Below are 27,500 nucleotides of genomic sequence, written 5' to 3'. Positions count from 1 at the left end.
AATAAAAAAAAACAACAACAAAAAATATATATAAATGTACTGATTATAATCTGACTGAAAGTGCACAATATCTATTATTGAGTTTTTAAAATCTGATAATTTATCAGCTGAAAGTTATTTCTGGTAATTTAAGTGTCCGTTTACAAAAAAAAAACATTTTTGATAAATATATCCTAAAATGATTAGGTTTTTTTGTTTGTTTTGTTTTGTTTTTTTACAAAGTGACCCAGATGTTTACTGATCTGAACATTTTACAGTGTAAAACTAAACGTTTCCAATCAGCCGACATAAACACTGATACTGATATATTGATATACTGAAATCAGCCGAAACTTCGGTCTAATTTAACATCGTTAAACTTTGTTAAACAAATTGTAAAATAATCTGCAGGTCGTTTTTATTTGCTTTAGTTGAGATTTTAGTATCTTATTTAATTTTATACTTTTTGTGTTTTTTAGTGTATTTCTTCATGTCTGCAGTTTATCTTTATTGTATCTTTATAGTGTAAACACTCAGTTCTGTGAATATAAATTTACTAGTTAATTCCAACAGTTTTTAATTTCAAAATGTCCTCGTTCATGTGATTATTTAATTCATATATTTAATTTATTTATTCAATTAAGATCATTTTGAACACTTTGGGCCTCCGTAGATTCTTCCTATGAATCTGTTTCTATCTTCAGCAAATCACAGCTGTGACAGTTTTATAACTTCAGTTTGATTATTTTAACGTTTTAATCTCTGGCGGACTGACGGGTTGTAAAATCTCACTAAATTATAAAACTTTTACAAACTGAAGATACGTATTATCAATTAAAACAACATATTATACAGTATGTAGTATGTATGTAGTGTTAATATCATGAAACTACTGTTTGTTGAATTACACAGAAGCCTATGAGGAGAATTACAGAATCAGAAATACAGTAAAAAGTAGCAAAATGATAATTTGATTAATTGATTGATCAACTTACAAAATATCAGTTATGAAGCAGAAATGTCAAACATTTTCTCCAGTTTCTCAGATGTCAGTATTTTCTTTTTTCACTGCTTTATTTCATTGTAAATTGAATATATTTTATTATTATTATTATTATTGTTGTTGTTGTTATTATTATATTTATATTATTATCATTATTATTATTATTGTTATTGTTATTATTGTTATTATTATATTTATATTGTTATCATTATTATATTATTATTATTATTATTATTATTATTATTATTATTATATTTATATTATCATTATCATTATTATATTATCATTATCATTATCATTATCATTATTATTATTATTATATTTATATTATTATTATTATTATTGTTATTATTGTTTGGACAAAAACATCCTATTTGAAGATGTCTTCAGATTCAGTTTTCAGACTCATGAAATCATTAAAACGACGCGTACGAATCAGAGATGAGAACATTCGTTAACCGCCGTCATGTGCTTCGTCTTCCTTCCTTCAGGGAACCGTATCCTGACGCTGGGCGAAGTCCCGAAGGACCAGGTGTACGGCGTGAAGCTGAAGGGCGTCAGCGTGTGTTTCGCCATGTTGAAGGCGGTGCTCAGCGGAAACTACGTCAACTTCGGAGTCTTCCGTCTGTACGGCGACGACGCTCTGGATAACGCCTTACAGACCTTCATTAAACTACTGCTGTCCATCCCTCACAGTGACTTACTAGTACGTCCACCCAGTTTAAACATACTGGTCAAATCCTCCCAGACTAACCAGTTCATATAAAAGCTGACCTGTAATCAGATACGGACTCAGAGCTGCTGCTGCTGCTGCTGTGAGTTTTATACTGTAGAACAACCAGGAGACATAAACTCTCTGATACGGATTATAGAGGCAGATTTACAGCTGAGAGGTTTTCAGGTTCTCAGGAGGCCTGAGACCTCCGAGGTTATTGGACTAGAGCTGCAAATAATGATTATTTCCATTATTGATCAATCTGCTAATTGTCCTCTTAATTACTTGATTAATCGTTTGGTCTATAAACTGTCTGCAAGTAAAGAAAAGTTTCTGTAAACTCAAATATCAGGTCAGATATTCAGTTTACAGTGAAACAGAAAAGCAGCAAATCTGCAGGTCTGAAGGGAATTATGGGGCTTTTTATCTTATTAATTATCTAAAAAGTCTGTCAATCAACTAATCAATTCCACCCTTAACTCAAAGCATCACAAACACCATCAAGACTTACATCAGCACAATCTGTTTAGCGTATTTTTTCTGTACTTTCCACCATCATCATCATCATCATCACTAAACTATGAACTATGTAATCAACTCTGGGTTCGTGTTGACACTCAGGCTCGCTAACAGAGATCAATAACTTCTCTCCTCTAACAGGCGATTTAGAGTCGCTCAGCGTAAACTGTTCTGTACATCAGTCCATCCGAGATCAGTGTGCTGCTAACTGAGACCTGGATCCAGGGTTTAGGGTTATGTACAGCTGTGTAAAGCGTCATATGTGTAACTGTGACCTCTTTAACGAGACGGCCTGAGGACGCGAAATGTAAGCTGACGATAAAGTGTTGTCATGTAGGAGCTTTCGACAGTCTAACCCTGACCCTCCTCTCGTCCCTGCAGGACTATCCTAAACTCAGCCAGTCGTTCTACTCTCTGCTGGAGGTGCTGACGCAAGACCACATGAACTTCATCGCCAGTCTGGAGCCTCACGTGGTCATGTACATCCTGTCTTCGATATCAGAAGGGCTCACCGCGCTCGGTAACTCTTCTCACTGTTCACACTTTATTTATGTTTATTAGTTAGTGGTGCGTCTGGTTGCAGTTGTTGACTCTGTGTGTGTGTGTGTGTGTGTGTGTGTGTGTGTGTGTGTTTCAGATACGATGGTGTGTACGGGATGCTGCTCCAGTCTGGACCACATAGTGACCTACCTGTTCAAGCAGCTGTCGCGCTCCACGAAGAAGCGTCCCACTCCGATGGCGACGGACGATCGCTTCCTACACATCATGCAGCAGCACCCAGAGATGATCCAACAGGTCAGATGATGATGATGATGATCAGCTTCACACATTTATACCTAACATCAAACGTTCAGACGGGATGAACGTCACGGGGGGGGGGGGGGGGGTGGACAAAAGCCTCCACAGGGGTGAAGAAGAGTCAAAAATCCTCCTCTTCCTCAGAGTAGTTGCAGTTTTAAAGCTATAATATGTAATTATTCCACATTAAAATGTCTAAAAACAACTAGACCTATGTTATATCCAACAGTTTTCAAACCCAGAGAAATCTGTAATTTAATCAAAGTAACGGACCGTTTCATTTGGTCGCCTGTCGATGGCGTCATACCTCCTCTACCAAAGAGTAAACACGCACCAGATGCAAACGGCGGCGCTGTGTTTGTCCGCTACAATGGCGTCTACCAAAGAGTAACTTACACACATACAAGATAATACATCGGCCTTGTGGTTGTTCCACACAAACTGTTATAAATGGACTTTTATTCAGTTTTAAGACACATTTTCATGATAAATTTAGGTTGTTTTTAACTATATCTTTTAGCCAGAAGAAGGATTTTAGTCATTGGACGTCTGGATCTTAAGTTATCAGAGAAATAAACTGGACAAACGTTAGCAGCAGCTTGGCTAACAGCCCCTCCAGGAAGTCCGGTGGTCACCAAACATCGTCGGAGAAACACTGATTTTTTAGGTGAAGCAGTTTTATTCAGTGTTTTTACCTGTAATCTCCGGGTGACCTCTGCTGGTAAAAACATCCTGAATGATGAACACTGGAGTAATCCTATCCCGGTGAAGCTGGTTATTTAACAACAAAGACAACAACTCCCATGATCCCTTGCTACTTCACACCGTCATCACACTCCGTCTGTTGTTATTGTTTTGATTGAGACGCCTAGCGGCTGAAATTACATATTTTGTGTTTAATTTTTGTCATGTTGGGTCCCAAACAGGCTGATTTGTTGTCAGATTAGCAAAAACAATTTTTGTAGTTGAAGGAAAAAACTCAGAGATCCGTTTTTTGAAATAAGACGCTCCGGACAGGTTTTAACCAAGCGGCAAACCTCCGGGGCTGTAAAATTAAGCCAAAAACTGCAGTTCCTTGAACGACCACTTGAGGCTCCAAAAGCGAGTCAATCCCCATAGACCTCCATGTTAAAATGTCCAACTTTACAGCAGAAATAAACATGTTTACAGTCTGGTACAAACAACGGTTTTGGTCTCTGTAGCTAATTTCCTCTTTCATGACAACTGTACAGGGGATGAATCTTTTTATAACTCACCTGTTTAAGTTTTATTAAACCGTAAAGTTCTGCATAATGAAGGACATGGCTGCTTTGAGTGACGGGTCCGCCAGCCGCTAGGTGGCTTGTTTCAGCCATTCGGCCCGCCTCTTTGCCCATTTTTGATTGGCTGGGAGTTAGGCAGCGTTTTGAAGCTCACTTTGAGCTTCAAAACCGCTCTTCAGAAACCAACGGGTGGCGTCACGGTAACTACGTCCATATTTATACAGTCTATGGTTTTAACTGACAGGACAGTCGCTCGTTGCAGCCGTAACTGTTACTGGGATGAAAAATGAGCCACAAACAGAAGAAGAAGTGAATTAAAATCACTGACCAGCAGGTGAAGTTCAGGCAGAAATCTGAATGAACGTTTCCTTTCTCTCCGTTTTCACCCAAACAACAAGTTTAAATGAAATGTTGTGTTTGTTGTTGTTTAGATGCTGTCGACAGTTTTAAACATCATCATCTTCGAGGACTGTAGGAACCAGTGGTCAATGTCACGACCTTTGTTAGGCCTCATCCTCCTCAACGAGAAGGTAAAATCACACACACACACACACACACATGTATGAGTCACGCCTGAAACATCTGTGTGTATCTGTGTGTGTGTGTGTGTGTTAACGTGTGTGTTCGTCTTGCAGTATTTTGCTGACCTGAGGAACAGCATCGTCAACAGCCAGCCCCCAGAGAAGCAGCAAGCCATGCACTTATGTTTCGAGAACTTGATGGAGGGAATCGAGCGAAATCTACTTACAAAGAATCGGGACAGGTAGGTCGCAAACATCTGGATACCAACGTTTTATTGTCCTTCATCGTAGACGGGATTCACCGGACCTGAACCCAACAACCTGAACCTAGCTGATATTATCAGCACGTCATCGGTATCGGACAATAAAAGCTCTAAAATGAAATATTGGATTCGGCGAATTCTGCCGATTATGAGAGGCTGATATGTCGCCATCTCCTCCGCCGCCTGACTGCGCTTCCCTTGATGGACTGTTTCACCCTGACGGTCCCGGTGTTTCCTCCGCAGGCTGCACTTCACTCAGCTGCCCGTCAGACCCGCTGCTTCTTCCCACCGGGGCTAACGTTAGCTGGGAGGCTAGCTGGCTGTGCTTCCCTCCGGTCATGCTGCGGCTAACGCTCCGCTAGCCTCTCAGCTAACGTTAGCCCGGGCTCTCCATGTGGATCCAACTGGACCACCGAGGCCCCGGTTTGTTATTCAGGTTAAAGCAGCGGGTCTGACGGGCAGCTGAGTGAAGTGCAGCCTGCGGAGGAAACACCGGGACCTTCAGGGTGAAACAGTCCGCGGAGGAGCTGCTACTATGATCGGCTGCACAGATAGGAAACACCTCGGCTGACAGGATGTACCACTCTGTTTGAAAAAAAACAACTTCATCTTCTTCTTTTTGGTTTATAACGGCGGTTGGTAAACAGCGTATCAGGTGCATTATCGCCACCTTCTGCTCCGGAGTGTGGACCAGAGATTAAATCCTACACATTAATCCTGTCTGTCTAATAAACTCAATGAAAACTCTACTGCTGCTCCCACTTGCTGCAGGTTCATTAAAGTTTTAATGCTGAGCTCCTGAACTCCAGTCTTCCTCAGTTCTTCCTTCATATATTGTCTTTCTTGATCATACTTAGTACAATCTATGCTTGCATGCATAATAGTCTCCTCAGCCAGCTGGAAAAACATATGTGCATCTATTGGTATCTGCAATCGGCCACAATGAGTTGGAAATATCGGCAAAAAATCTGATATCGTGCATCCCTAGAGAATTTTAACCTTTTTTCTTAAAACATGACTCAAACCGATGAACTTTTGTCTGTGTGTGTGTTTCCAGGTTTACTCAGAACTTGTCGGTGTTCAGGCGGGAAGTCAACGACAGCATGAAGAACTCAACATACGGGGTCAACAGCAACGACATGATGAGCTGACATTCCACACAGCCGAGTCTTATCCAGCCGCAGACAGAGTTCACCCCTCCCTCACCCCTCCACAGCCCCCCCTCCTCCTCCTCCCCCCGCCCGCCTCCCCCCCTCTGCATCAGCCTCCCCACCATCCTCCCCCCCCGGGCCCGGATGCCTCGGGATCATCTCCTCACCCCGACACGACTCGCTGCTGCGTGTGCAGCAGCTTACGGGGTCGTTGATTAAATTCAGCGAATAAAAACACCTCTGCGTCACTTCTACGTTGCACCTGCTCCCCCCTCCTCCTCCTCCCTCCTCCCCCCTCCTCCTCCTTTTTTGATATAAGCATATATAAATATATACAGATCTATTTTAAAGCCAGTCTGCTTTGGTCTGACGAGCCTCTCGTCTGGCCGTCCTGAGCGTGGAGGGGTGAGGAGGTGAGAGCGAGAGGGAGGGAGGAAGAGCTGTGGATGAAAACAGGAGGTGAGGGAAAAGGGGGGAGGGGGAGGAGGAGGGAGGGGGGGGAGGGGACGAACGCCGGTAAACGTAGTAATCCGCTTCTGCCTGCCTTGTATAGAAAAACACACAAAAAACCAAGTGTACATTTTTTTTCGTAACATTTTGAACAATGTTTATAACGATCGAATTTAAAAACACAAAGATGAGTTGAGGAAAAAAAAAAACCCACAAAAATAAAAAAACCGTGTGATTGAGCTTTTTACAGTGTAGTGAGTTAGTGCAACTGTCTGTCTGCGTGGGGAGCGAGCTTTCCACACGAGAGAGAGAGTACGGGTGAGGAGGGTGAGGTGAGGGGGCGAGGGTGGGAGGGGGTCAAACGGAGCTGCAGGGTGGCCACAGGAGCACTTAGGCGGCAGAGGTGTCGAGATGAACAGAAGAAGAAGAAGAAGAAGAAGAAGGTACACACACTAACAGAAAGGGAGAGTCAGAGCATCCACGTTGTACATTTTTCTCAGTCTCTGGTTGAAGTGATGTAAATAGCCACGTCCCTCGCGGCAGCAGGTCCGACGAGCGTTAAAGGGAAATTACACCATTTTTTTTCAACCTGATACTTGTTCTCATAAACGCGTCCGAAGACGAGAGACTCCGTCAAAGCGTCTTATCAGGTCGAGCAGCACTTAAAAGCTTTAAATAATAAACTTCAGTTTCACTTAAATCACTTCAAACTACATCTGAGTCGATCAATCGTCAATTATTTTAATAATAATTTAATAATTTCAGTCACTTTTCAAGCAAAAAAAACGAAGCATTTGCTCGTTGTAGCTTCTCAAATGTGATGATTTTCTCTCATATACCACTGTAACCTGAATATTTTGAGGGTTTTGACTGTTAATCACACTAAACAAGATATTTATAGATGTTGGACTGTTATTGGGGAAACACTGATTTAATCTATAAAATATACCAATATACTAAAAATAATACCATAATGATAATTTAATAGTTTCAGTCACTTTTCAAGCAAAAATAAGCACAGATTAGCTTGTTTTTCTTCTTTTCTCAGTCATATATCAGCGTATAGTGAATATTTTGGGTTTTACATTGTTATTTAGACAAAACTAGCATTTCATAGATTTAACCAGTGTTTCAAGACTTTTTGGCTTAAAACTCTTCAAAATAAAGCCAAAATAATAAGTTAATAGTTTCAGTCACTTTTTAAACAAGAATATATATTTATCACTGTAAACTGAATATCTTCAGATTGTTAATCAAACACAAGATATTTGAAAACGTCAACGTTTATAGATTAAAACAGTGTTTCTCAACCATTTTTGACCCCTGAAAACAAAGGAAAAATAAAACTATATAATAATAATTTCATTGTTTCAGTCACTGTTGAAGCCAAAATAAATATTTGCTCTTTTAGTTTCTCTTATATAAACCAACGTCATACAAACACTGATTAGTTTTGTTTGAATCGTTTTTTTAAATGCCTGAAACACTTAAAATGATCCAAATCCAAGCAAACGTTAGAGGAAAATCTGTAAAAAAAAAACAAACACAATTAACTGATTAATCAAGAAAATAATCCAAAGATGATGAAAATAATTCTTAGTTTTAGCCCTGAACATTTCAAACACGTCTCTGCTGCTGTAATAACAAACATTTATAACTTATCAAACACACTGGACTTAACTAACACTTATTTTCATTCATCGTCGACTAATCGGATGATTATTTTCTCAGTTAATCGTTAAAACGTCCAAACTGACGTCTTCAAAATGTTTTGTTTTGTCTAATAAAAGTCCAAAAGCAAATTCTCACATTTATGATGCTGGAACCATCAAAATATTTGGCATTTTTGCTTAAAATATGATGAAAAGTTGTCATTGTAGTTTTTGCCGATTTGTTGTATTTTGAAGTGATTTGTGTGACGTTTATCGGTGAAGCTTCCAGAGACGAGTGCTGCTCGTTCAGATACGTTTCCCCGAATCTGTAAACAGACTCAGAACGGACTCGGCTATGAGAATAAAGACTTTATAAAAATAAAAAAAAAAGGCTGATGTAAAATAAAATGTGTGAATGTCCCTTTTTAAAACGTCGCGTCCGGTCTGCCACGCTCCGCCTTTCTCCTCGAAGCAAACGCGACACATTCGTCCTGGTCGGCGGCGGCGGCGGCGGCGGAGGGGGGTTAGGGGGTGGGGGTTGTCTGTGCACACGCTCGCTTTGTTCCCCTGCGATGACTGACGTGTAAGCAACATGGTAACGGCTACATTTTCCCCTCTGGTAGGCTGGGTGCAGTTTCCACCATTTTGTTTACACTCCGGGAGTCCTCGGGCCAGGGTTTTTTTTTTTGGGACTGCCTCCCTTTTTAGGTCCTGCAGCGGAGTCCTTTTGGTGTGTGATTGTGTGTGTTGTTGTCTGTGTGTGTGTGTGTGTGTGTGTGCGTGTGTGCGTGTGTGTGTGTGTGAAGTGGCTCTCTGTTGCCTGGTGTGTATGTGGCGTCTCATGGTGCTGCGACGGCTCGAACACGTGATGGAGCTCAAGGTCTGTGCCACCTTTAGGATAAAATAATGATGATAATAATAATAATAATAATAGAGGGGGAAAACTAGTTCCCACTGATTGAGGCATCTCGTCATCAAGAGCTCCCTTGAAGGAATCCAGTTTAGTTTTAAATATCTGAAGAAATATCGCATCAAACCTTGGTAGAAGTCAGAACAGTGTAAAGAGAAGCAGGAATGGAGTATATTAGCAACTTGTGTTACTCTCTACGATGTTGCTGCTAACTGTTTGTGACAACTAGCTCATCTCTAACCATGTCAGCACTCATGGATGTTTATTGAGTTCCTAATTTTTTGGTTTGTGTCCCTGATGTGAATGTGTTGGGTCCATAGAGTGAATAGCTGTTTGAGTTGTTTGGATGTCTGCTACATATAGTGTAAGCATTGTGACTGCAAATAAACCTCATTGATTTTTACATCGTTGCTTCTACGTCCTATTCTGTCCAACCCAGATGTTTTTAATCTGAGACTCACAAGGTGATTACACTTAATAACACGTGATGTTTATGTCGTGTTTATGACCCTCTTGGCTTTCCATACACTGAGGCACGTTTGACCTCCCTGCCCCTTTTAAAACCATGGATGTATAAATAGAACTGGATACAGGAAGAGCGCCAGGCTTTGAAGCCAATCGGACATAGCGGCTAAACTGTGTCATTACAACGTCACGTGATGCACACTGGCCCAAAAAGACTTTTTCCCATAGACTTACATTGTGAAAGAGACGTCTGTAAATCAGCGGATATTTTTTTCTGAGCGTCACAACCCCCGCGAAATGACTCGTCTCACTATCAGAATTAAATCCGTTCACATTTCAAAAGCCTAAAAGAGCCGCATGATTGAATTATTTATCCCCATTCAAGTTAGCCGGAGGGCTAAACCGGAAGTAGCCGACTCGGCCAGCGAAAGTCACTAGTGCGCATGCTCTATGGGCCGCACAATGCGGAAGATCCGGGTACTTTCTTACCGGGAAGTCGATTTTTTTTTTTTGCTTCATGCGCCACTGAGCAGCTTTCATTAGAATGAACGGAGCCCCGCCTCCAACGCTCATCCAGTTCTCTTTATACATCCACGCGTAAAACAACAGTCAGGTGCAAAAAATGCTTGCTAACTGTCAGTTGCCACTGATGCTAATCACTAGCAGCACGCTGAACAGCGGGAGTTGCTATGGAGATACGAACTGGCCACTAGCAGACCAGAGAAGAACTGACCAATGAGAGAAGAAAACTAAAACCCCAGGCTGTGATTGGTGTATTGACCTGTTGGCTGTCCAGTGAATTGGTGCGTCAAAGACAGAGACAAAGCAGGAAATAGATATAACATTAGTTAAATGTTAGTATTAGAAAATGAATGTGTTAATTAAGGGAAACCCCTTAAAATCTACTTAATTTGATAATTAAGGGAGTTTTATGGAGTTTAGCCTTTTAAGAACCCCTTAATAAATCCATAAATTGATAATAGGGATTTTGTTTTAAGGGTGTTTTGATTGAAGGGGTTTGGGTTTTGTCTTTTCAAACAGGACAAATGGACAAATTAAGAGATCTCTGGCTACCATGCTAAACCCCTTTATCTTACTTCAAGTGGTTTGTTTTGTTTCTGAGGAGTAAATTGAGGAGTAATTCATGGTATTTTAAGGGAGTCTTATTTCATAGTGTGTCTGTAGCATAACTGTGAGTAAACATGTCTCTGTTGCAGATAAAACCAAATGTTAGCGACACAGCTAATAAGCTACGTTAGCTTCCTCCATTTTGGACTTTGAAGGTCAGCGCTGTCAAGATGGCTTGTTATTGGTCAACGGCACAAATTTGTGTGTCAAAGTTGAACTTGAAAGCAAATGTTAACATGCTAACACGCTAAACTAAGCCAAGCTAATACCTGCTTAGCATGCTGATGTTAGCATTTACACAAAACAGAGCTGCTACCATAGCTTTAGACTCTTATTATGGTTTAAACTCTTATATATTGATATTGGTATTGGCCTCAAACGTTCAGTATCAGTCAGAATATTAGTTGTAGGTTTTGTATGTCTGTAAATCTGGTTTTGTAAATCTGACTTTCTTTAACAGCCAATAACAAACATGATTCATCGACAGCTTTGAGCATTTTAAAAAACTCAATAAATCGAGGTTTGATCAACTTGTTGATCTAAAACTGACAGTTGGTGGTAAAACGCAGCTGACTTTTATTCATTTTTTTTAATTTCCTCAGTTACAGGCAAACAAATTAAACTTCAGCATTCATAGAAAATAAACAACCACCTATGATTGGCACAATAAAACTTTACAGTAAATACAAAATGTAGAAGTGGGAAGTTGAAGAGTCCAAACAGCGCTCAGACTGCTGGGTGTCTGCTGACTGAAAACAAACATGGATGATATTTTTAAATTAATAAGGTAAGGTGCACCCTCAGGAGAGACGGACAGTTCATGTTGGTTTTTCCTGGCGGGACTCTTCGGGTGATGCTCGCAGGGGGGGCCGGATGTTTTATTTTTTAAGGTTAACTCTTTGCAGATTTGGACGTGTACACGGCGTCGTTGAAGCCTTCTCTGTTTCGGGCGATCTCGATGGCAAAGAACTGAGCTCTGGTGGCTGAAAACAAGAACAAACGATTAATCTTCACTTTTTCTGATCATCTTCATTTTCTTGTTGTGTGAATAAAAACTCACCAAATATAGTGTTCTCCTCGGTGTAATCCTTCTCACAGTCCAGACGCAGCAGAGTCCCGTAGTTGAAATCTTCGATGAGTCCCTCAAACTGGTTACAGAACGGACGCCACGTCTGCACACAAACAGACTGTATGTAACTAAAAAAATACTCCATTACAAGTAAAAGTCCTGGAAATACTTAAATATTAGCAGCACAATGTACTTAAGAGCAGTAACAGTAAGTAAAGCTGTCAGACAGATGATACGACGTCTCGTCACCTCTTTGGCTTCGTCGGACTTCAGGTCGTCTGATTTCAGCAGCTTTATGTCGAGATCTTTGAAGGTTTCTCTGAAGGACGAGTAGATTTTATCGTCCAGCTTCGTCAGTTTCAGGAACTTCGGGTCGACGGATGAAATGAGCTGAAGACAGAAGGAGGTGAATCAGTTTAAAACATATTAATATGTTCACCACAGCGTCGCCTGCATTAACGTGGGTTCAGATTAGAGCTGCAACGAGTCGATTACAGGAAATTCTTCTGCAACTATTGTGATCATTTATTGATCGTGTTGTATCTTTTTTCAAGCAAAAATGCCAAAAATTTGTCTTCAAAAACTTGAGAATTTGATGCTTTTCTTTGTGTTTACATCATATTAACTGAATATCTTTGGATTAAGGACAAAACAAAACATTTGAAAGAAGTTTTATAGAACAAAAGAAAGCAGCGTCTGAACCGACGGCATCACGAAACTCAGATCAAACTGTCAAACTATCGAATATGTTTTCAGAAACATATTTTATTGAACTGTTTATCTGTAACATGATAAAGTTTGTGACCCGGCCGCCATGTTGGAAACGAACTCACATGCACTAACGTGCACGTGCTGCTGGACCGGCTGTCAAAAACAAAGAACACCAAGAGTTTGACTTCATTCTCTGCTCAGGACGACATCACTTCACTAAATATTTACATAAACAGTTGTTTACTGACATCTGGTGGAGCTGAACGTTGTATATAAACATCAATAAAAAACGTCAAACTATTAATCGAGTATTTTGATTAATTTTCTGTTGATGAATCGTTGCAGCTTTAACTTAAATTAATATAAATACATTTATTCTGCAGGAACTTTATTAACAACATGATCATTTACAACCATAATGATGGTGTAAACGTGCAGATTTATAGGAAACAGCTCAATAACAGTTGAGTGAAAGCAGTAAATAAATAATAATAATAATCATTTTTAAAAAGATAAATGAAAACAGACTAAAAAGAAGGACAGATTAAAGTGAACAGATTCTGCAGTCTCGTTAAGTTTGGAGAGAAAATGTGACAAAGTTCTTTATGAACGGTGAGAAAAGAGATTTTTGTTTTGCTGAATCTTGACGTATTCAAAGAGAATAAATTAGACTGTTTTTATCTGTCAGTGACTTTGTCTACATGTGACTGATATTCTGCTTTTATTCCTAATAATGAAAATATTCTGGATTTGATACGGGTCATATAAACGACGACCTCCAGATGAAGACATGTGTTGGTATTATTCAGGTTTTAGTAGCGTTCTGTGTTCACAGTGATTTCAGAATCTGCGTCTCAGTCGAGTTTTTTACTGCAGTTTGTTTACAGTCGGCTCTGAGTTGTAAACAAACCAACGAGCCAACAGTTTGCACGGCTGGAACAGAGACGCGTGACGGGCTGGTTGAGTAACGTTCTCCTGCTCGGACATACGGAGCAGCGGACGAGAGGAGAGTGGATGAGATGTTCAGGGTGGCTGGGAAAGCAGAGCGCTCCTCCTCCACGACGGGGGGCGGTTTTTATCCTGACTGACTGACTGACTGACTGACCGGTGACGACTCGATGTGATAGTAAACATCACAGGACAACAACACAGCTACTGGATGTGCCTGTAAATATACATTTATAACATCAGGCAGCAGCTCACTGATGTTTTTCACCTCACTGGTTTATTGAGATCTTGTGATTCATGTTCCCGCTGGAATATTAGCAGAATATTCATTATCATCAACTTGACAGGACAGAAGCAACGATCCAGCAGACGAGTGAAAAACACGTTAGTTTTGGTTTAATTTCTATTCTAAAAATCAGGAGGTGGATTAAAAACGTTTCTTTATCCTGTTACAAGTTGAGCAGCTTTAGACGGAGCGTCGTGTGTCTAGTCTGCAGGAGTAGGCGGTCCTTCAACGCGTCCCAGGATGCATTGCGTTTACACTGCTGAATGAATGTGACCACATGCGGTCCAGACCATCGGATGCAGTAACATCGTCCTCTTCACGTTTAAATGTGTTTAAAGTGAAAATAAATGTGAATAACTATAAATAAAAAGTTGAGCTGATGGTTCTTACATTGAAGTAAACCTCGGCGTGGTTGTAGGCCTTCATCGCCCACATCATCTCCAGCCGCGGCTGAAAGATGAAACACACAGGAGAAGGTCAAAGGTTAACAAACGCTGATAAACAAACACAGAGCTTCAGGTTCTGTTCTGTAAACTGAAGATTAAACTGATGATGTTTCACACACAGATTATAAACCATGTCAATAAACTATAAACCAAAACCTGAGACTCCAGTTAACCCAGTAAACCCAGTAAACTGAATATGTTTGAGTTGTGGACAAAACAAGGACGTGTGAAGACTTTGACAAACACTGATCGACATTTTATGGACCAAACAACTGATCGATTAATCAAGAAAATAATCAACAGATTAGTCTGTAGTGAAACGTAGCTGCAGCTTATAGTTTATAGATAATATATATTATTATATATTATTAGTGTGGATTTAGAACTAACTGCGTGTCTTCTTTAAGCAACAGCAGCCAACTCTGCTCTTAAAGTACTCTTAAAGTACTTTTATATGTATTATAATTATTATTATCTTTCATTTTGCCTGCTAGCTGCAAGAAACTAATATTTTAGTTGTCAAATGTATCTGCTAATATTTTCTCAATTAATCATTTTGTCTATAAAATGTCAGAAAACAGTGAAAAATGCCCCTCGGTCAAATGTGGCGTCTTGTTTAGTCTGACCAACAGTCCAAAAACACTCAGGAACTTTAAATCATCACATCTGAAAAGCTGAACCAACACATTTTATCATATATGCTTTAAAACTTAAAAATGACTAAAACTGAATGATTATTCGCTTGTGTACACCTGTATGTTTGCTATTTTGCAAAAACGATGATGAAAACATGACGGCGTGTGATGACTGACACAAGAGTGGAGGTGTTTAAATGTCCACTTACATCATTTCCATAAGCGTCTGCTGGAAGAGAAAGAGCATGAGCAGCTGCTGCTGCTCCCTCCGGTCCCTGAGAACCCAAAACACACCGACACACACTTTAACATCACAATATAGTCCAGAAAACACACACACAGTACATCAGTATTATGAGCTTGATGTAGTTAAAGTATTGCAGTAAAAGTACATAAGTATTATGAGCTTGATGTAGTTAAAGTATTGCAGTAAAAGTAGTGGTTTGGTCCCTCTGACTGATATATTATTATATATGACATCATTAGATTATTAATAGTGAAGCATCAGTGTTAGAGCAGCATGTTACTGTTGTAGCTGCTGGAGGTGGAGCTAGTTTACACTACTTTATATACAGTTAGCTAGTTTAGTCCAGTGGTTCCCAACCTAGGGGTCGGGGCCCTCCAAAGGGTCAGCAGATAAATCTGAGGGGTGGTGAGATGATTAATGGGAGAGGAAAGAAGAAAAAACAAAGTTCTGATACACAAATCTGTTTTCAGTTTTTGGACTTTTTCTCTAATCTTTGATTTTTGCTGAAATATTGGATCATTTGAACATTTATTGAAATGAAAGCATGTGAGAAGTTTAGAGGGAAAAATCACTATTTGGTGGAGCTGTTAACAACTCATAGACATGTGAAATGTGACCCCGACTACACACTGCTTTTTGTAAGACGTCAAAAGCCAAAAAGGTTGGAAACCACTGGTTTCATCTTTAACAATGTGTTGTATTTTAAAAGCTTGTTATATTATCCATTGTGTCAAATCTTCATCTGAAAAGTAACTAAAGCTGTCAAATAAATGTAGTGGAGTAGAAAGTACAATATTTCCCTCTGAAATGTAGAAAGTAGCATCACATGGAAATACTCAAGTAAAGTACAAGTACCTCAAAATTGTACTTAAATACAGTACTTGAGTAAATGTACTTAGTTACTCTCCACCACCACATGTATGTTTTTACATTAAGAGACACATACAAGATCTAAAATCACAATTTAAACATATAGAAACAGTCCTGTTGACCTGATAAGACATGAGACACCTTCACACATCTGATTATACGGGTTTAGTTCATATAATATAACGTGACAGTGAACCGTCAGTGTTTATCTGCTGGACTGTTTCTACACGTGTTTTCCTCTCTGCTAGCTAACATTAGCCGAGTCAGCTAACTGTCCTACCTCGTTAGACCGTTTAATTTTTATTTTATTAATTTCTCAGACTCGTCACAGACTTTTTGAGGAGCCAGTTCACGAGTAACAGCTTAAAAGACAATAAATGTGAACACATTTGTTTGTTTTTAGGGTCCTACCAGAGAGGCAAGTCCATTATCCGACGCCATTTCTCTCAACCAAAGAACGTCTACTGTTCAAGATGAATCACTGCACGGACTTTACTGTACGCATGCGCTCTGTCGTCTCACTTAACCGCGTCTCCAAAAGAAATATCATTTCCATATCAAACACATTATAATTGTACATAACACTATAGAGGTATGTGTTATATTTTAGATACATGTGTCATTAGTTTCCCTAGCTTCATGGGTGGCTAATTATTACACATTAGACAGTAAAACTGCTCCTGTTTGGATTTTGAGGTGTAAACACAGAGAAAATACAGTTATTATAAATACAGATATTATGCAGAGCTGACAATGTTACCTCAAGAAAATGTTTAAAGCTAAATAGTAAATTAATTATGGTGGAATTGTGGATTAGTTTGTGCTAAAGGTGCTGAGCACTGGTATTAGCATGTGTAAAAACAAGCTAGGCGAACAGATCGTAAAAACAACTCATCATGGCGTCATTTAGAGCTTTAATCAACGGTTCTTATGATTTGTGTGTAATTTTCTCCACATGAACTCGTCTGTTACAGCAGCTACATAAAGCCGCACAGGTTCAGGAGCTTCACAGTAAACCAGTTTAGGCAGGATATCTTCAGACAGAGTGAACCATCTTGCGTCTTCAAACTCTCTGTGCTCAACTTTGACACGTAGGTGACGTCACATATGTTAAAGGGCTGTTAAACTTATTTAAATATATTTATTCTTTGAACAAAAACGAAGAAAAATTATAAAACTACTTGACAGATGCAACTTAATTTTTAATTTTTTTTTATCTGCTCTGTTTTATTTCTGCCCTTTCATCTCTCTCTTTTTTAAAATTTTACTCGTAATTTTTTAAATTTTCATTTTTATATCTTTTGTTACGTGTACATCTACTTCCTCCCTCTGGCATCATATTCTGCTCTTGTAATTTTATAAAACTATAAATGAAGTTAACTGTATAACAAATTTCTAAGTCAACATGTAGTTAAAGGTTTTGGATGATCAAAATGTTTTATTAATGTGTAACTAATTTATTAATGTGTACATCGTGTACTATAGAATAACATTTTCATAACCCCACTTTATTAAACAGTTTCTCTTGTTATGCTGGCCTCTGGTAGTTTATATAAACAGAATGTTTTATCTGTCAGTCTGTCTGTTGTGACAACTTAAGATTTCACCTTTTATCATCACCGATTCAGGACTTGCACCATCATTTATATTAAATAATTAATTTATTCCAAATATCTCAATAAAATCAGTTGACAGCTGATGATCAATGACTAAAACAATCTGTGCTTTATTCTGACATCTTGTGGCCAAAAGGATTTTCTTCCATTTCTCCTTTATTTCTCCAAATACAGAATTATAGTTTTATTTCTTCATTCATATTCACATTTAAATCAATTTAATGCAAATATCAATTATGTGATGTTGATTTGTTATTTAAATCAATGTGATATAATCAGTGATCAGTTTTTATCCTCCTTTGTTTTCAGCGTAACTGAACTATAAAATAAAATAAAATAAAATAAAATAAAATAAAATAAAATAAAATAAAATAAGATGAAATAAGACAATAAAAGATCAGATCAATAAAACTTTCATTCACATGTTAAAACAGAGCAAATAAAAAGTATTTGAATGAAATAAATGAACATAATATAAGAAATGAAAATCATTAGAGAGATAACATTTTCCCCAAAAACTGTATACAATATATACATTACAGTATCTTAAACTATTTAAGTTAATTGTGCAAATTTACTGCTTAAAAATGAAACCATGTGTGAAATATAAGTACAGGACAGGTATGAATAAATATACATAATAACATATTAAATTATATTGTGTTATATATAAGATATGTGGATAATATTCACACATTACAGTAATAAAACAAGGCTATTTAATAGAAATGGAGGAGAATACAATGATATCTCATATAATATAATATAAAAATACAATAATTAGCTGTTGGGCTAACGGCACATTCATTAAAATAACAATATTGATTAATGTTCATTAATTTCCTGCTATAAATAAACTAAAATCAGATGTTTAGTGTTATTAAAGTTGCGTAATGACGCCCTGACTGCGTGTTTTGGCTGTTTTGGTGCATGTTGCTGTGGCTGCAGGAGGAGGCAGAAATGATGTAATATCATAACACAGCGCTGATTGTTCCCGCTCATCAGACAGCGACAGGAAAAAACAGCTTCCTCCTGTGGCAAAAACACTTTTAACATTTAATGTCTGTAATTACACTTCAGATATCAGCAAACAGCAAAACTGTATCAGAATAATTAAAGATATTCAAAATAATATTCTTACTGGTAGAAACTGTATTTCAAGATCTCTACAACTCTGATTGTACAAGTCAAAAATAAATGTAAGATATCTAAAAAAAAAAAAAACTTAAAAAGTGTAAGTGGTAAGTATCTAGTTGCAGAAATCTGTAATTTAATTCTTCTTATTCAAAAAGAAGATTTCATATCTCCACCTTCTTCCTATAAATGACGTCACTTTCGCCATTCATGTGTATTGGATTTTCAATTTCAGATATCGACAATTTCATTTTATTTTTTTTACCGGGAAAAACTCACATTTCAGATAAAATCTTATTGTTCCTGGTCATAAGTTTAATTCCAGATATCTATGATGTCATTCTGAATATAAAAATGTCATTATGTCTCTAGTAAAAACGCACTTTCAGATATTTACAATAAGAATGATGAGTAGAAACAATGCAAATAGATCCAGTCCAGCTATTAAATGTTAAAACGGTGTGCCATCTTCCTCCTCCTCTTCCTCCTCCTCCTCCTCCTCCTCCCGCTGGGGTCACAGCAGCCCCCAGCTAACCCACATATTCCTCTTCCTCCCTTCCACCCTTCTTCCTCCTCCCCCTTCCCCCTCCTTCTCCTCCCCTCCCTCCCTCCTCCTCTTCCTCCTCCTCCTCCCTCCCTCCACCCTTCCTCCTCCTCCTCCTCCTCCTCCTCCTTCTGGTTTACAGGCAGGAGCGTCACCGTCGGTCTCCTGGATGCGTTCACCCTGATCTCCCACCACACTGATTTATTCCGCGCTGTTTGGAGGTAGGAACATCTTCTTTTCCCCGCATTAGTGTGAATAATATTCCGATCAGATCCCGTGTTTTTTGCCGCGTTTAAGCCGGAATATGCAGGCTGTGTGTGTTTTTTATCGTGTTGCTGCAGACGCACTTGTCTCCTCACCCTCCCCTTTCATCCGCGTAATGAGCCTCAGATAGTGAAGGCCACATGATCACACCAACGCCTGCGATGCTGTTTAACGTCGAAGCATCATTTCAGATCTGTTCTTTAATATCTGTGTGATCAAATAATAATTACACTGTTTTTATTGTGTGTTTGTGTTTATTACAGGCCTTCAGATCCTCAGAGGCTCCCGTTGTCTTATTATTATGATGATGATGATGATGATGAACAGTGTTATAATGATAATCATACAGATCTGTTAACAGATGCTCCTCTACATTCAGCAAATAACTGTTATTTTCATCATCAAATTACTTGCTTGATTAATATATCGGTCATTTTGTCTTTAAAATGTCAATAAATAACAAAAAAATGCACATTATAATTTCCCAGAGTCGAGCATGGTGCCTGTAAGCCTCCTGTTTTGTCCCACCAACAGTCCAAAAGCCAAAGATATTCAGTTTATAATGATATAAAACAGAGAAAAGCAGCAGATCTTCACATCAGAGAAGCTGGAAACAGCAAATGTTCAGCATTTTCAGGGCTTTCTCAATTAATCTGCTGTTATTTTCTTGATTAAGTCTACACATAGACCAGAAACAGTACAGAAAATGTCCATCATAATTTCTCAGAGTGCTTTAAGTTGCATTTTTTGTCCGACAAACCGTCTAATAACCTACAAATATTCAGTTTATGAGAGAAAAGCATCAAATCATGAGTTGTAAGAAGCTGGAAAGACTCAAACGATTAATCAATTGCCAAAATTGTCGTTTAATGGACTTATCGTTTAAACTCTAATCCATTCACCGATAATCTATACTGCATTCCTGGAATACACTGTGCTGCCAAGAAGTACTTCTATTAACAGTAATATAATATATTATGATTTCTATGCTTCCTATATATCATTTGGTCTGAAGTTTATCCTTCCTCCTCTTCTATTATAACTGTGACGGCTCATTTTTAGTTGTAAATACCTTCTGTTTGAATATCTAAGTGATTCATTATACAGCTAATAGTTGATTTTGACAGTTGATTAATTGCAAGAATGCAACAAATAATTGCATGCAGTCTCTCCAATGTGAGGATTTGCTTTTTTTGTCTTTTTTATATCATTGTAAAAACTGAATATTTTTGAATTTTTGCACGGCTGGTTGGACAAAATAAGACATCTGAAGGTGTCACCTTGACCTCTCATTGCATTTTAGACTGCACGAACAATCAGTTAATAGTAAAAAAACAATCAACAGATAAATTATTAATGGAAATAATCCCTCATATCAACAAGTCTTGATGCAATTTCTAGTCAAAATTGTCCCATAATACACTGTGTTACTGTGAAATTGCAGATGAAAACCTCCTGTATGATGTATGATGTGTGTGGTTGGACTAATGGGCGACACACTGAGCTCAGCTCCATTGATGGCTGCCTGGCAGTTAAAAGCTCTTAGTGATAAGACTATCGGACACGGAGTGCACTCAGACTGCTGCCGGTCAGATGGATGGATCACTGTCAGGCAGATCCTCAGAGACTCTGACCCATGAAAGTAACTGAGTACATTCATTCAAGCACTCAAGGTAGTAAGCTTACAATTTTCAGTCAGGTGTCCATATGAGCAGTGAAAGAGGTTTTCCTCACTGTAATCATTCCTCCTGCTCATACTGGATATTAAAAGATCCTTCAAATGTGCTTTCAATGGAAGTGATGGAGGCCAAAATCCACAGTGTGTCCACACAGTCATTTAAAAGTCTCTGTGAAGCTTCTATGAGGCTTCAGCAGTCTGAGTTAGTCATATCAATGGATAGTAGTGGAAGTATAGTAACAAAAAGAGGGACTTTGCCACTAAAAAGACTGTAACGTTGAAAGATATCTACTTGATTTGACTCATTTGGACGCTGAAGCTTCATATTAGCTTCAGATAAACTTTGAAATACATTTTTGTGCAGAGGGAGGATGCTACATCTATCTGACTCTCTATTAAGATTAAAAAATCTTATATACAAAACCTATAACTAATATTCTGACCAATAACAAGCCGTCTTGACAGCGCTGACCTTGAAAGTCCAAAATGGAGGAAGCTAACGTATCTTATTAGTTGTGTCGCTAACATTTGGTTTTATTGAAGCTCCTTGGCAACAGAGACATGTTTACTCACAGTTATGCTACAGATACACTATGAAACAAGACTCCCATAAAATACCATTAATTACTCCTCAATTTACTCCTCAAAAACAAAACAAACCACTTGAAGTAAGATAAAGGGGTTTAGCATGGTAGCCAGAGATCTCTTAATTTGTCCATTTTTCCTGTTTGAAAAGACAAAACCCAAACCCCTTAAATCAAAACACCCTTAAAACAAAATCCCTATTATCAATTTGTGGATTTATTAAGGGGTTCTTAAAAGGCTAAACTCCATAAAACTCCCTTAATTATCAAATTAAGTAGATTTTAAGGGGTTTCCCTTAATTAACACATTCATTTTATAATACTAACATTTAACTAATGTTATATCTATTTCCTGCTTTGTCTCTGTCTTTGACGCACCAATTCACTGGACAGCCAACAGGTCAATACACCAATCACAGCCTGGTGTTTTAGTTTTCTTCTCTCATTGGTCAGTTCTTTTCTGGTCTGCTAGTGGCCAGTTCATATCTCCATAGCAACTCCCGCTGTGCTGCTAGTGATTAGCATCAGTAGCAACTGACAGTTAACAAACTTCTTCTCCCTCTTTATGCAGTCCCTCCAGAAAACTGCTATTTTGTGATCACAATAATAAACTCACATTCAAGAAATCTCCAAAATATTTGCAAGAGCTTACAATTCTGCTAAAGTACCACAACCTTTCCACATGAAATGTCCAAATCAACAGACAGCTTGTGATTTGGACCAGTCGTGGCGTTTGGCGTGGTGGTAACTTGTGTCAACACAGCATTCAGCAAGGATTGAAGTGTATTCAGGTGGAAGATGGACAAATCTCACCTGCCAACAAAAATGATGCCATAGACGAGCCAAATGATTCCCAAATGAGGTTTGATTCATTTAGTCAGAAGAATACAAGCTGATGTTGTTCAGACAGCAAAGATGGACATAATCTACCTCCAACATAAAAGATGGGCACTTTGGAAATGAAACTATATTTTTATGTTAATGCATTTATTTTAATGTTATTATTGACTGATTTTATTTGGTTCTAATGTTGAGGTGAAAGTTTATTTAATAAAGGATTATAATTGGAACTCAAGTACAGTATTTTCTTTTTTATAGAACTTCCAAGGAAGAGATTGGCTCTTCATTGGTAGTAGTTTTTTAAAAATTGCATTATTTCCTTTTGTTTGCAATTTTACCCAGTTCCATCAATTTTACAGTGAAAATAGCACATAAAACATTGCAAATTTTATCTCAATTTTTTTAGGAAAGCTGCTACAAAATCAAGCATTTTTGGCTGCAATAATCACAAAAAACTCTGCAAAATCTCAGAGGGACGGAATAATAACTTTACTGAATGAAATGATCCTGAGAACAAAATGTCAGGTGGAATAAACAGTCCACCACAGATTTTTAATTTTGGGGCTAAATGAACTACCCAACAGTATATAAAACTGCTAACTTACACAAAAGTTATAGTACATTTGCTGATAATACTTCAGTGGGCTACTTGTAATTAGGGCTGTAACTAATGGTTATTTTCATTATCGAATCGATCTGTGGGTTAATCTCTTGATTTATGAATTAGCTGTTTGGTCCATAAAATATCAGAAAATGGTGAAAAATGCTGATTACTGTAACCCAAAGCCCAAGATGACGTCCTCAAATGTCTTGTTTTGTCCACAACCACAAATATTCAGTTTACTAGAAACCAGAAAATATTCACATTTAAGGAGCTGGAATCAGAGAATTTGGACAGTTTTTCTCAAAAAATGGCTCAAAACAACTGATTCATGATCAAAAGAATTGTCTATTAATTTAATAGTTGGCAACTAATCGATTAATTGACTAATCACTGCAGCTCTGGAAGTGATACATCAGCCTATAGCTTTAGTGATGAGCCTCTAAAATATGATGCTATTAAACTACTCCCAGTATATAATACCCTGATAATATTTCAGCACTTGTAACTTAACTTCACTTTCTTGCTTTAGAGTTGAAAATTGATACCAGTTGCAGGTTAGCTTAGCTTAGCATAAAGACTGGAAACAGCGAGCCTTCCACCTACCAGCACCTGTAAAACTCACAACTTAACACATTTTATCTTGTTTGTTAAATCCATAAAGAAGAAGTGTGAAAACGTCAAGCTGTGGTTTCACATTGGGGTCAATGATGTTTTTACACTTCTGTTTCTGATTAGTGAGCTGTAGAGTTGCTGGTAGATGGATTTTGTTACTGTTGGACAGAGCTAGGCTAGCTGTTTCCACCTGTTTCCAGTCTTTGTCCTAAGCTAAGCTAAGTTAAGCTAACAGGTTTGTTGGTTTTTCCATACAAACAAGAGAGTGGTACACACTAAAAATCACTGGGTTCAAATTTTACTCAGTTTGGGTCAATATAGCAGCAACTCAACATTAACTTTAGCAATCTGTTATTTTGACACAATGTTACAGACAACAAGCTTTAGCTAAATGTCTTGTTTGCATATGACATTTAAAAGATACATGTTATTAACAATCAATAACAAATTGTGACATGTGAGTTTAAAAAGAGTAAAGTAGATCATAACAAGCTTTAGTTTGAGTAACATTAACCCAGTATTGTGTTGGTGCTTTTTGATTTTAATCCAGTGAATTTTAGCGTATATCAATCTTCTCTTCTATCTCTTGGTAAGAAAGCATATTCCCCAAAAAGTCAAAGTATTTCTTTAAGTAGGATTCTGAAATCTCTTGTAACTGAGTATTTTTTCAGTATCTACCTCTAGTATAAGTAAATCCTCCCGTCATGTTAACAGAACAGGAGGATTTACAGTCTATCTGTATTGAACACTGATGAAACCTGTTCCCCAGGCTGCACAGATCTGGTTCAGCTGAGGACAGGCGGCAGAAAGATCCTCTCTCTCTGATCTGATGTCAGTTTTTTTTGTGTTGCTTGACATGATTGGACGACATCGAGGATTAGAAATAGATGAAAGAAGGAGGGAAGGCTAAGCTCTTTGCTGTGTTTTGTTGATTCTCTGGAGGGAGGAGTGTAACCACAGCAATAACTGTTGAGGACCGGCTGGGCGTTGGCCTGGCTGGGCGAGCTGATAAACAGCCGGGGAGGCGACCGAGGGGAGGGGGAGGCTTAGAGGAAGAGGAAGGGATGGAGATGTAGGTGGAGGGGAGGAAGAAGAAGCGTGAGGGAGGGTGACGCAGATGAAAGAGGAGGCACAGCGTGAGGAGGGGGGTTCACAGGAAGTCGAGATCTTTCGGCTGAGGATATCCTTACAGGGAGGCTCTCGCGTTGTTTAGGTACAAGGTGTCTTTCCTGTGAGGAGGAGGGAGGCAGCTGGTCCATGTCCCACCTCCCGCCTACCGCCTCCGTCCCCCTGAGGAGGCTCCGATAACAGCCGTGCCTAAATCGGATTCTCAGTGTTGTTTTACATCCTCTCTCCTTGTCCCCATCATTCGAGTCATACCCCGAGGGACGTGGTGTGTCTCTGGGTTTTATCTGCAAAAGGATCATTTGCTCTGAATTCAGCTCAAAAAGAGGAAATATAATCTAATATCTCCCACAATAATCCATCTATGATTTCTGTAATGGAAAAGTAAGAGGCCATTTATTACATCTCCAAATTTGTATTACAAGTTTTGGTCTGCTCACTTCTTCTTTGGCAATATCTTTATTAATATTTTCAAATATCTTCCAACAAAAGAGAAGCAAATCTGTTCACAAGCAATTAGGTCATAGTTCAACTGCAGTCACATTTAGTCATCCTTTTTTTTTTTTTTTTTTAATATATTGTTAAAAGTTTTTTATTATTAAAAGGAAGAGTGGTGTGTGGGTGTCAGTGTTTGATTGACAGCAACTTGGGGGTGTTTTGGTTCCTCATTTTTCATTCTTGACACAACTGTTTCTGTCACTTTTCACCTGAACAACCGAGTGCAAAAATAAGAATGTCTTCCAGGAGACACGGTCTGAAAATACGCACCGTTATTTAAACAATACTTCTTCTAATAACATGCTCACAGTGATCATGTTAGCATGTTGGTGTTTAGCAGTTATAATGTTCAACATGTTGGTTTAGCATGTTAGTAGGCTAACATTAGCGAATTAGCAGTACAGCTGAGGCTGATGGGAATGTCTTTAGTTTTGTAGGTATTCGGTCATAAATCAAAATATTATAGACCATCAAAATTATTACAATTAGATAGATAGATAGATAGATAGATAGATAGATAGATAGATAGAAACTTCATTGATCCCGAGGGAAATTTAGGCATCCAGTAGCTTATACCACATACAAAGCACCAATACATACAAGAATAATAGAATAAAACCACAGCAGTGAAGTGATAGTCACCAGAACTACTACAGAGAGCTGTTCACGGGTGGTGGCGGAGAGGCAGCGTCTGGTTGAACAGCTGTTTGGCCTGGGGGACAAAAGACTTCCTCCGTCTGTCTGTTGAGCAGGACTGAGCCAGCAGTCTGATCATGCTCCTCTGCCTGGAGAATGTGCTGTGCAGAGAGTGGATAACAGTTTATTTAAGGTCCTTCTCTCTGCCGCTGACACAAGGGAATCCAGCTCCATGCCAACCACAGAGCCAGCTCTCCTCACCAGCCTGTCCAACTGCATAAGCATCCCTCTTCTTAACGCTGCTTCCCCCAGCGCACCGCAGCAGAGAGGAGAACACTGGCTGCAAACGAAACATGTTGAAGGAGACTCCGGCCTCCTAAAGAGTGTCCGTGTTTGTTGACCAGTCCAGTCTATCGTCCAGCTGCAGCCTCAGATACTTGTAGGTCCTGACCATCTCCACATCAACCCCCTCAGTGGAGACAGGCTGCAGATGGTCCACCACCATCTCCTCGCTGCAGATGGTTAAACCTGCACCATGTCACCTCCACCAGGCTCCAGTACTCCCACTCCCGTCCACCACTAATACACCCGACAACTGCAGTGTGGCATGACTCAGAGCGAACAAAACAGCCTTCATCCTGAGGGGAACATGAATGTGTGAACAAAACTGTATCACAGTACATCATTCAGTCTGGTTCAAAGTGGTGGACCGACTGTAACTGTGTTTCCGTTTTACACTTTTTATAAACTTTAAAAAAAACGTGAGTGGAAAAAAAAAGCCGAAATATTGCAAATATTTACACTTGGATGAAGTGGAAACGTTGATGTATCAATAAAACAAAAATGGAGACAGATGTAGTGAATAAATGATGACGAACAGGAATCGCCTCTCTGGAGAGACGAAACATGGCGGCAGACGTTTTTTCACTGTCGGCTCTGAGCAGCGTTCAGTATGTGTCTGTATAACTGATACAGAGCTGCTATCAAAAGCTGTTTGTCCATCACGCTCTTCATCACCGTGATGTGATGTCATGTTTCCATCCCATCAGCTGCGACTGTCACTCTGTTCATTACATCTTCTTCTTCTTCTTTTATGTGCTTTACTGCACCCGTCAGGAGAATCAACCACCAACTGTGCTAAAATATTGATATTCGCAAAAATAACAATAAATTATGAGGAATTACACAAGTACACAGATTAATGCCAGCGTAACTGTTGTTGTCACTTACAATAACTACTGGAATAAAAGACCACCTGTCTGACGTCCCTACAGAGACATTATTCATGTTATTAGTTCCACCTGTCCTTTTCCTATGATGATGAGTTGTCTGCTGTG

At 38.7% G+C, this 27,500-nt stretch overlaps 3 protein-coding genes across 4 annotated transcripts in view; 2 read left to right on the top strand and 1 right to left on the bottom strand.

Moving 5' to 3' along the window:
- Positions 1-9,626, top strand: part of xpo7 (exportin 7) — a 41,858-nt gene extending 32,232 nt beyond the window's left edge. For both annotated transcript variants that reach the window (XM_044333104.1, XM_044333103.1), the window contains exons 23-28: positions 1,474-1,688; positions 2,598-2,736; positions 2,854-3,011; positions 4,708-4,806; positions 4,912-5,039; positions 6,118-9,626. In XM_044333104.1, the coding sequence (XP_044189039.1) occupies positions 1,474-1,688; positions 2,598-2,736; positions 2,854-3,011; positions 4,708-4,806; positions 4,912-5,039; positions 6,118-6,211 (833 nt within the window). In that variant the 3' untranslated portion in view covers positions 6,212-9,626. The remainder of the gene's footprint in view (positions 1-1,473; positions 1,689-2,597; positions 2,737-2,853; positions 3,012-4,707; positions 4,807-4,911; positions 5,040-6,117) is intronic.
- A 1,749-nt stretch (positions 9,627-11,375) lies between these two features.
- On the bottom strand, positions 11,376-16,540 carry pbdc1 (polysaccharide biosynthesis domain containing 1). Its single transcript, XM_044333188.1, has 6 exons — positions 16,440-16,540; positions 15,121-15,186; positions 14,221-14,280; positions 12,135-12,275; positions 11,877-11,988; positions 11,376-11,799 (listed from the first exon to the last, which is right to left on the bottom strand). The coding sequence occupies exons 1-6, from the start codon at positions 16,467-16,469 to the stop codon at positions 11,708-11,710; spliced, it is 501 nt and encodes a 166-aa protein (XP_044189123.1). The 5' UTR covers positions 16,470-16,540; the 3' UTR covers positions 11,376-11,707.
- A 2,880-nt stretch (positions 16,541-19,420) lies between these two features.
- The window catches only part of dmtn (dematin actin binding protein), a 21,597-nt gene continuing 13,517 nt past the window's right edge, over positions 19,421-27,500 (top strand). Inside the window, exon 1 of the mRNA XM_044333162.1 lies at positions 19,421-19,543. The gene's annotated coding sequence lies outside the window, so the exon portion shown is untranslated. The remainder of the gene's footprint in view (positions 19,544-27,500) is intronic.

The sequence above is a fragment of the Thunnus albacares genome, chromosome 18 (genome assembly GCF_914725855.1).
Source record: "Thunnus albacares chromosome 18, fThuAlb1.1, whole genome shotgun sequence".
In the NCBI taxonomy this organism is placed as follows: domain Eukaryota; kingdom Metazoa; phylum Chordata; class Actinopteri; order Scombriformes; family Scombridae; genus Thunnus; species Thunnus albacares.
Note: the sequence above shows the minus strand (reverse complement) of the source record. Positions and strands in the feature narration are given on the sequence as shown.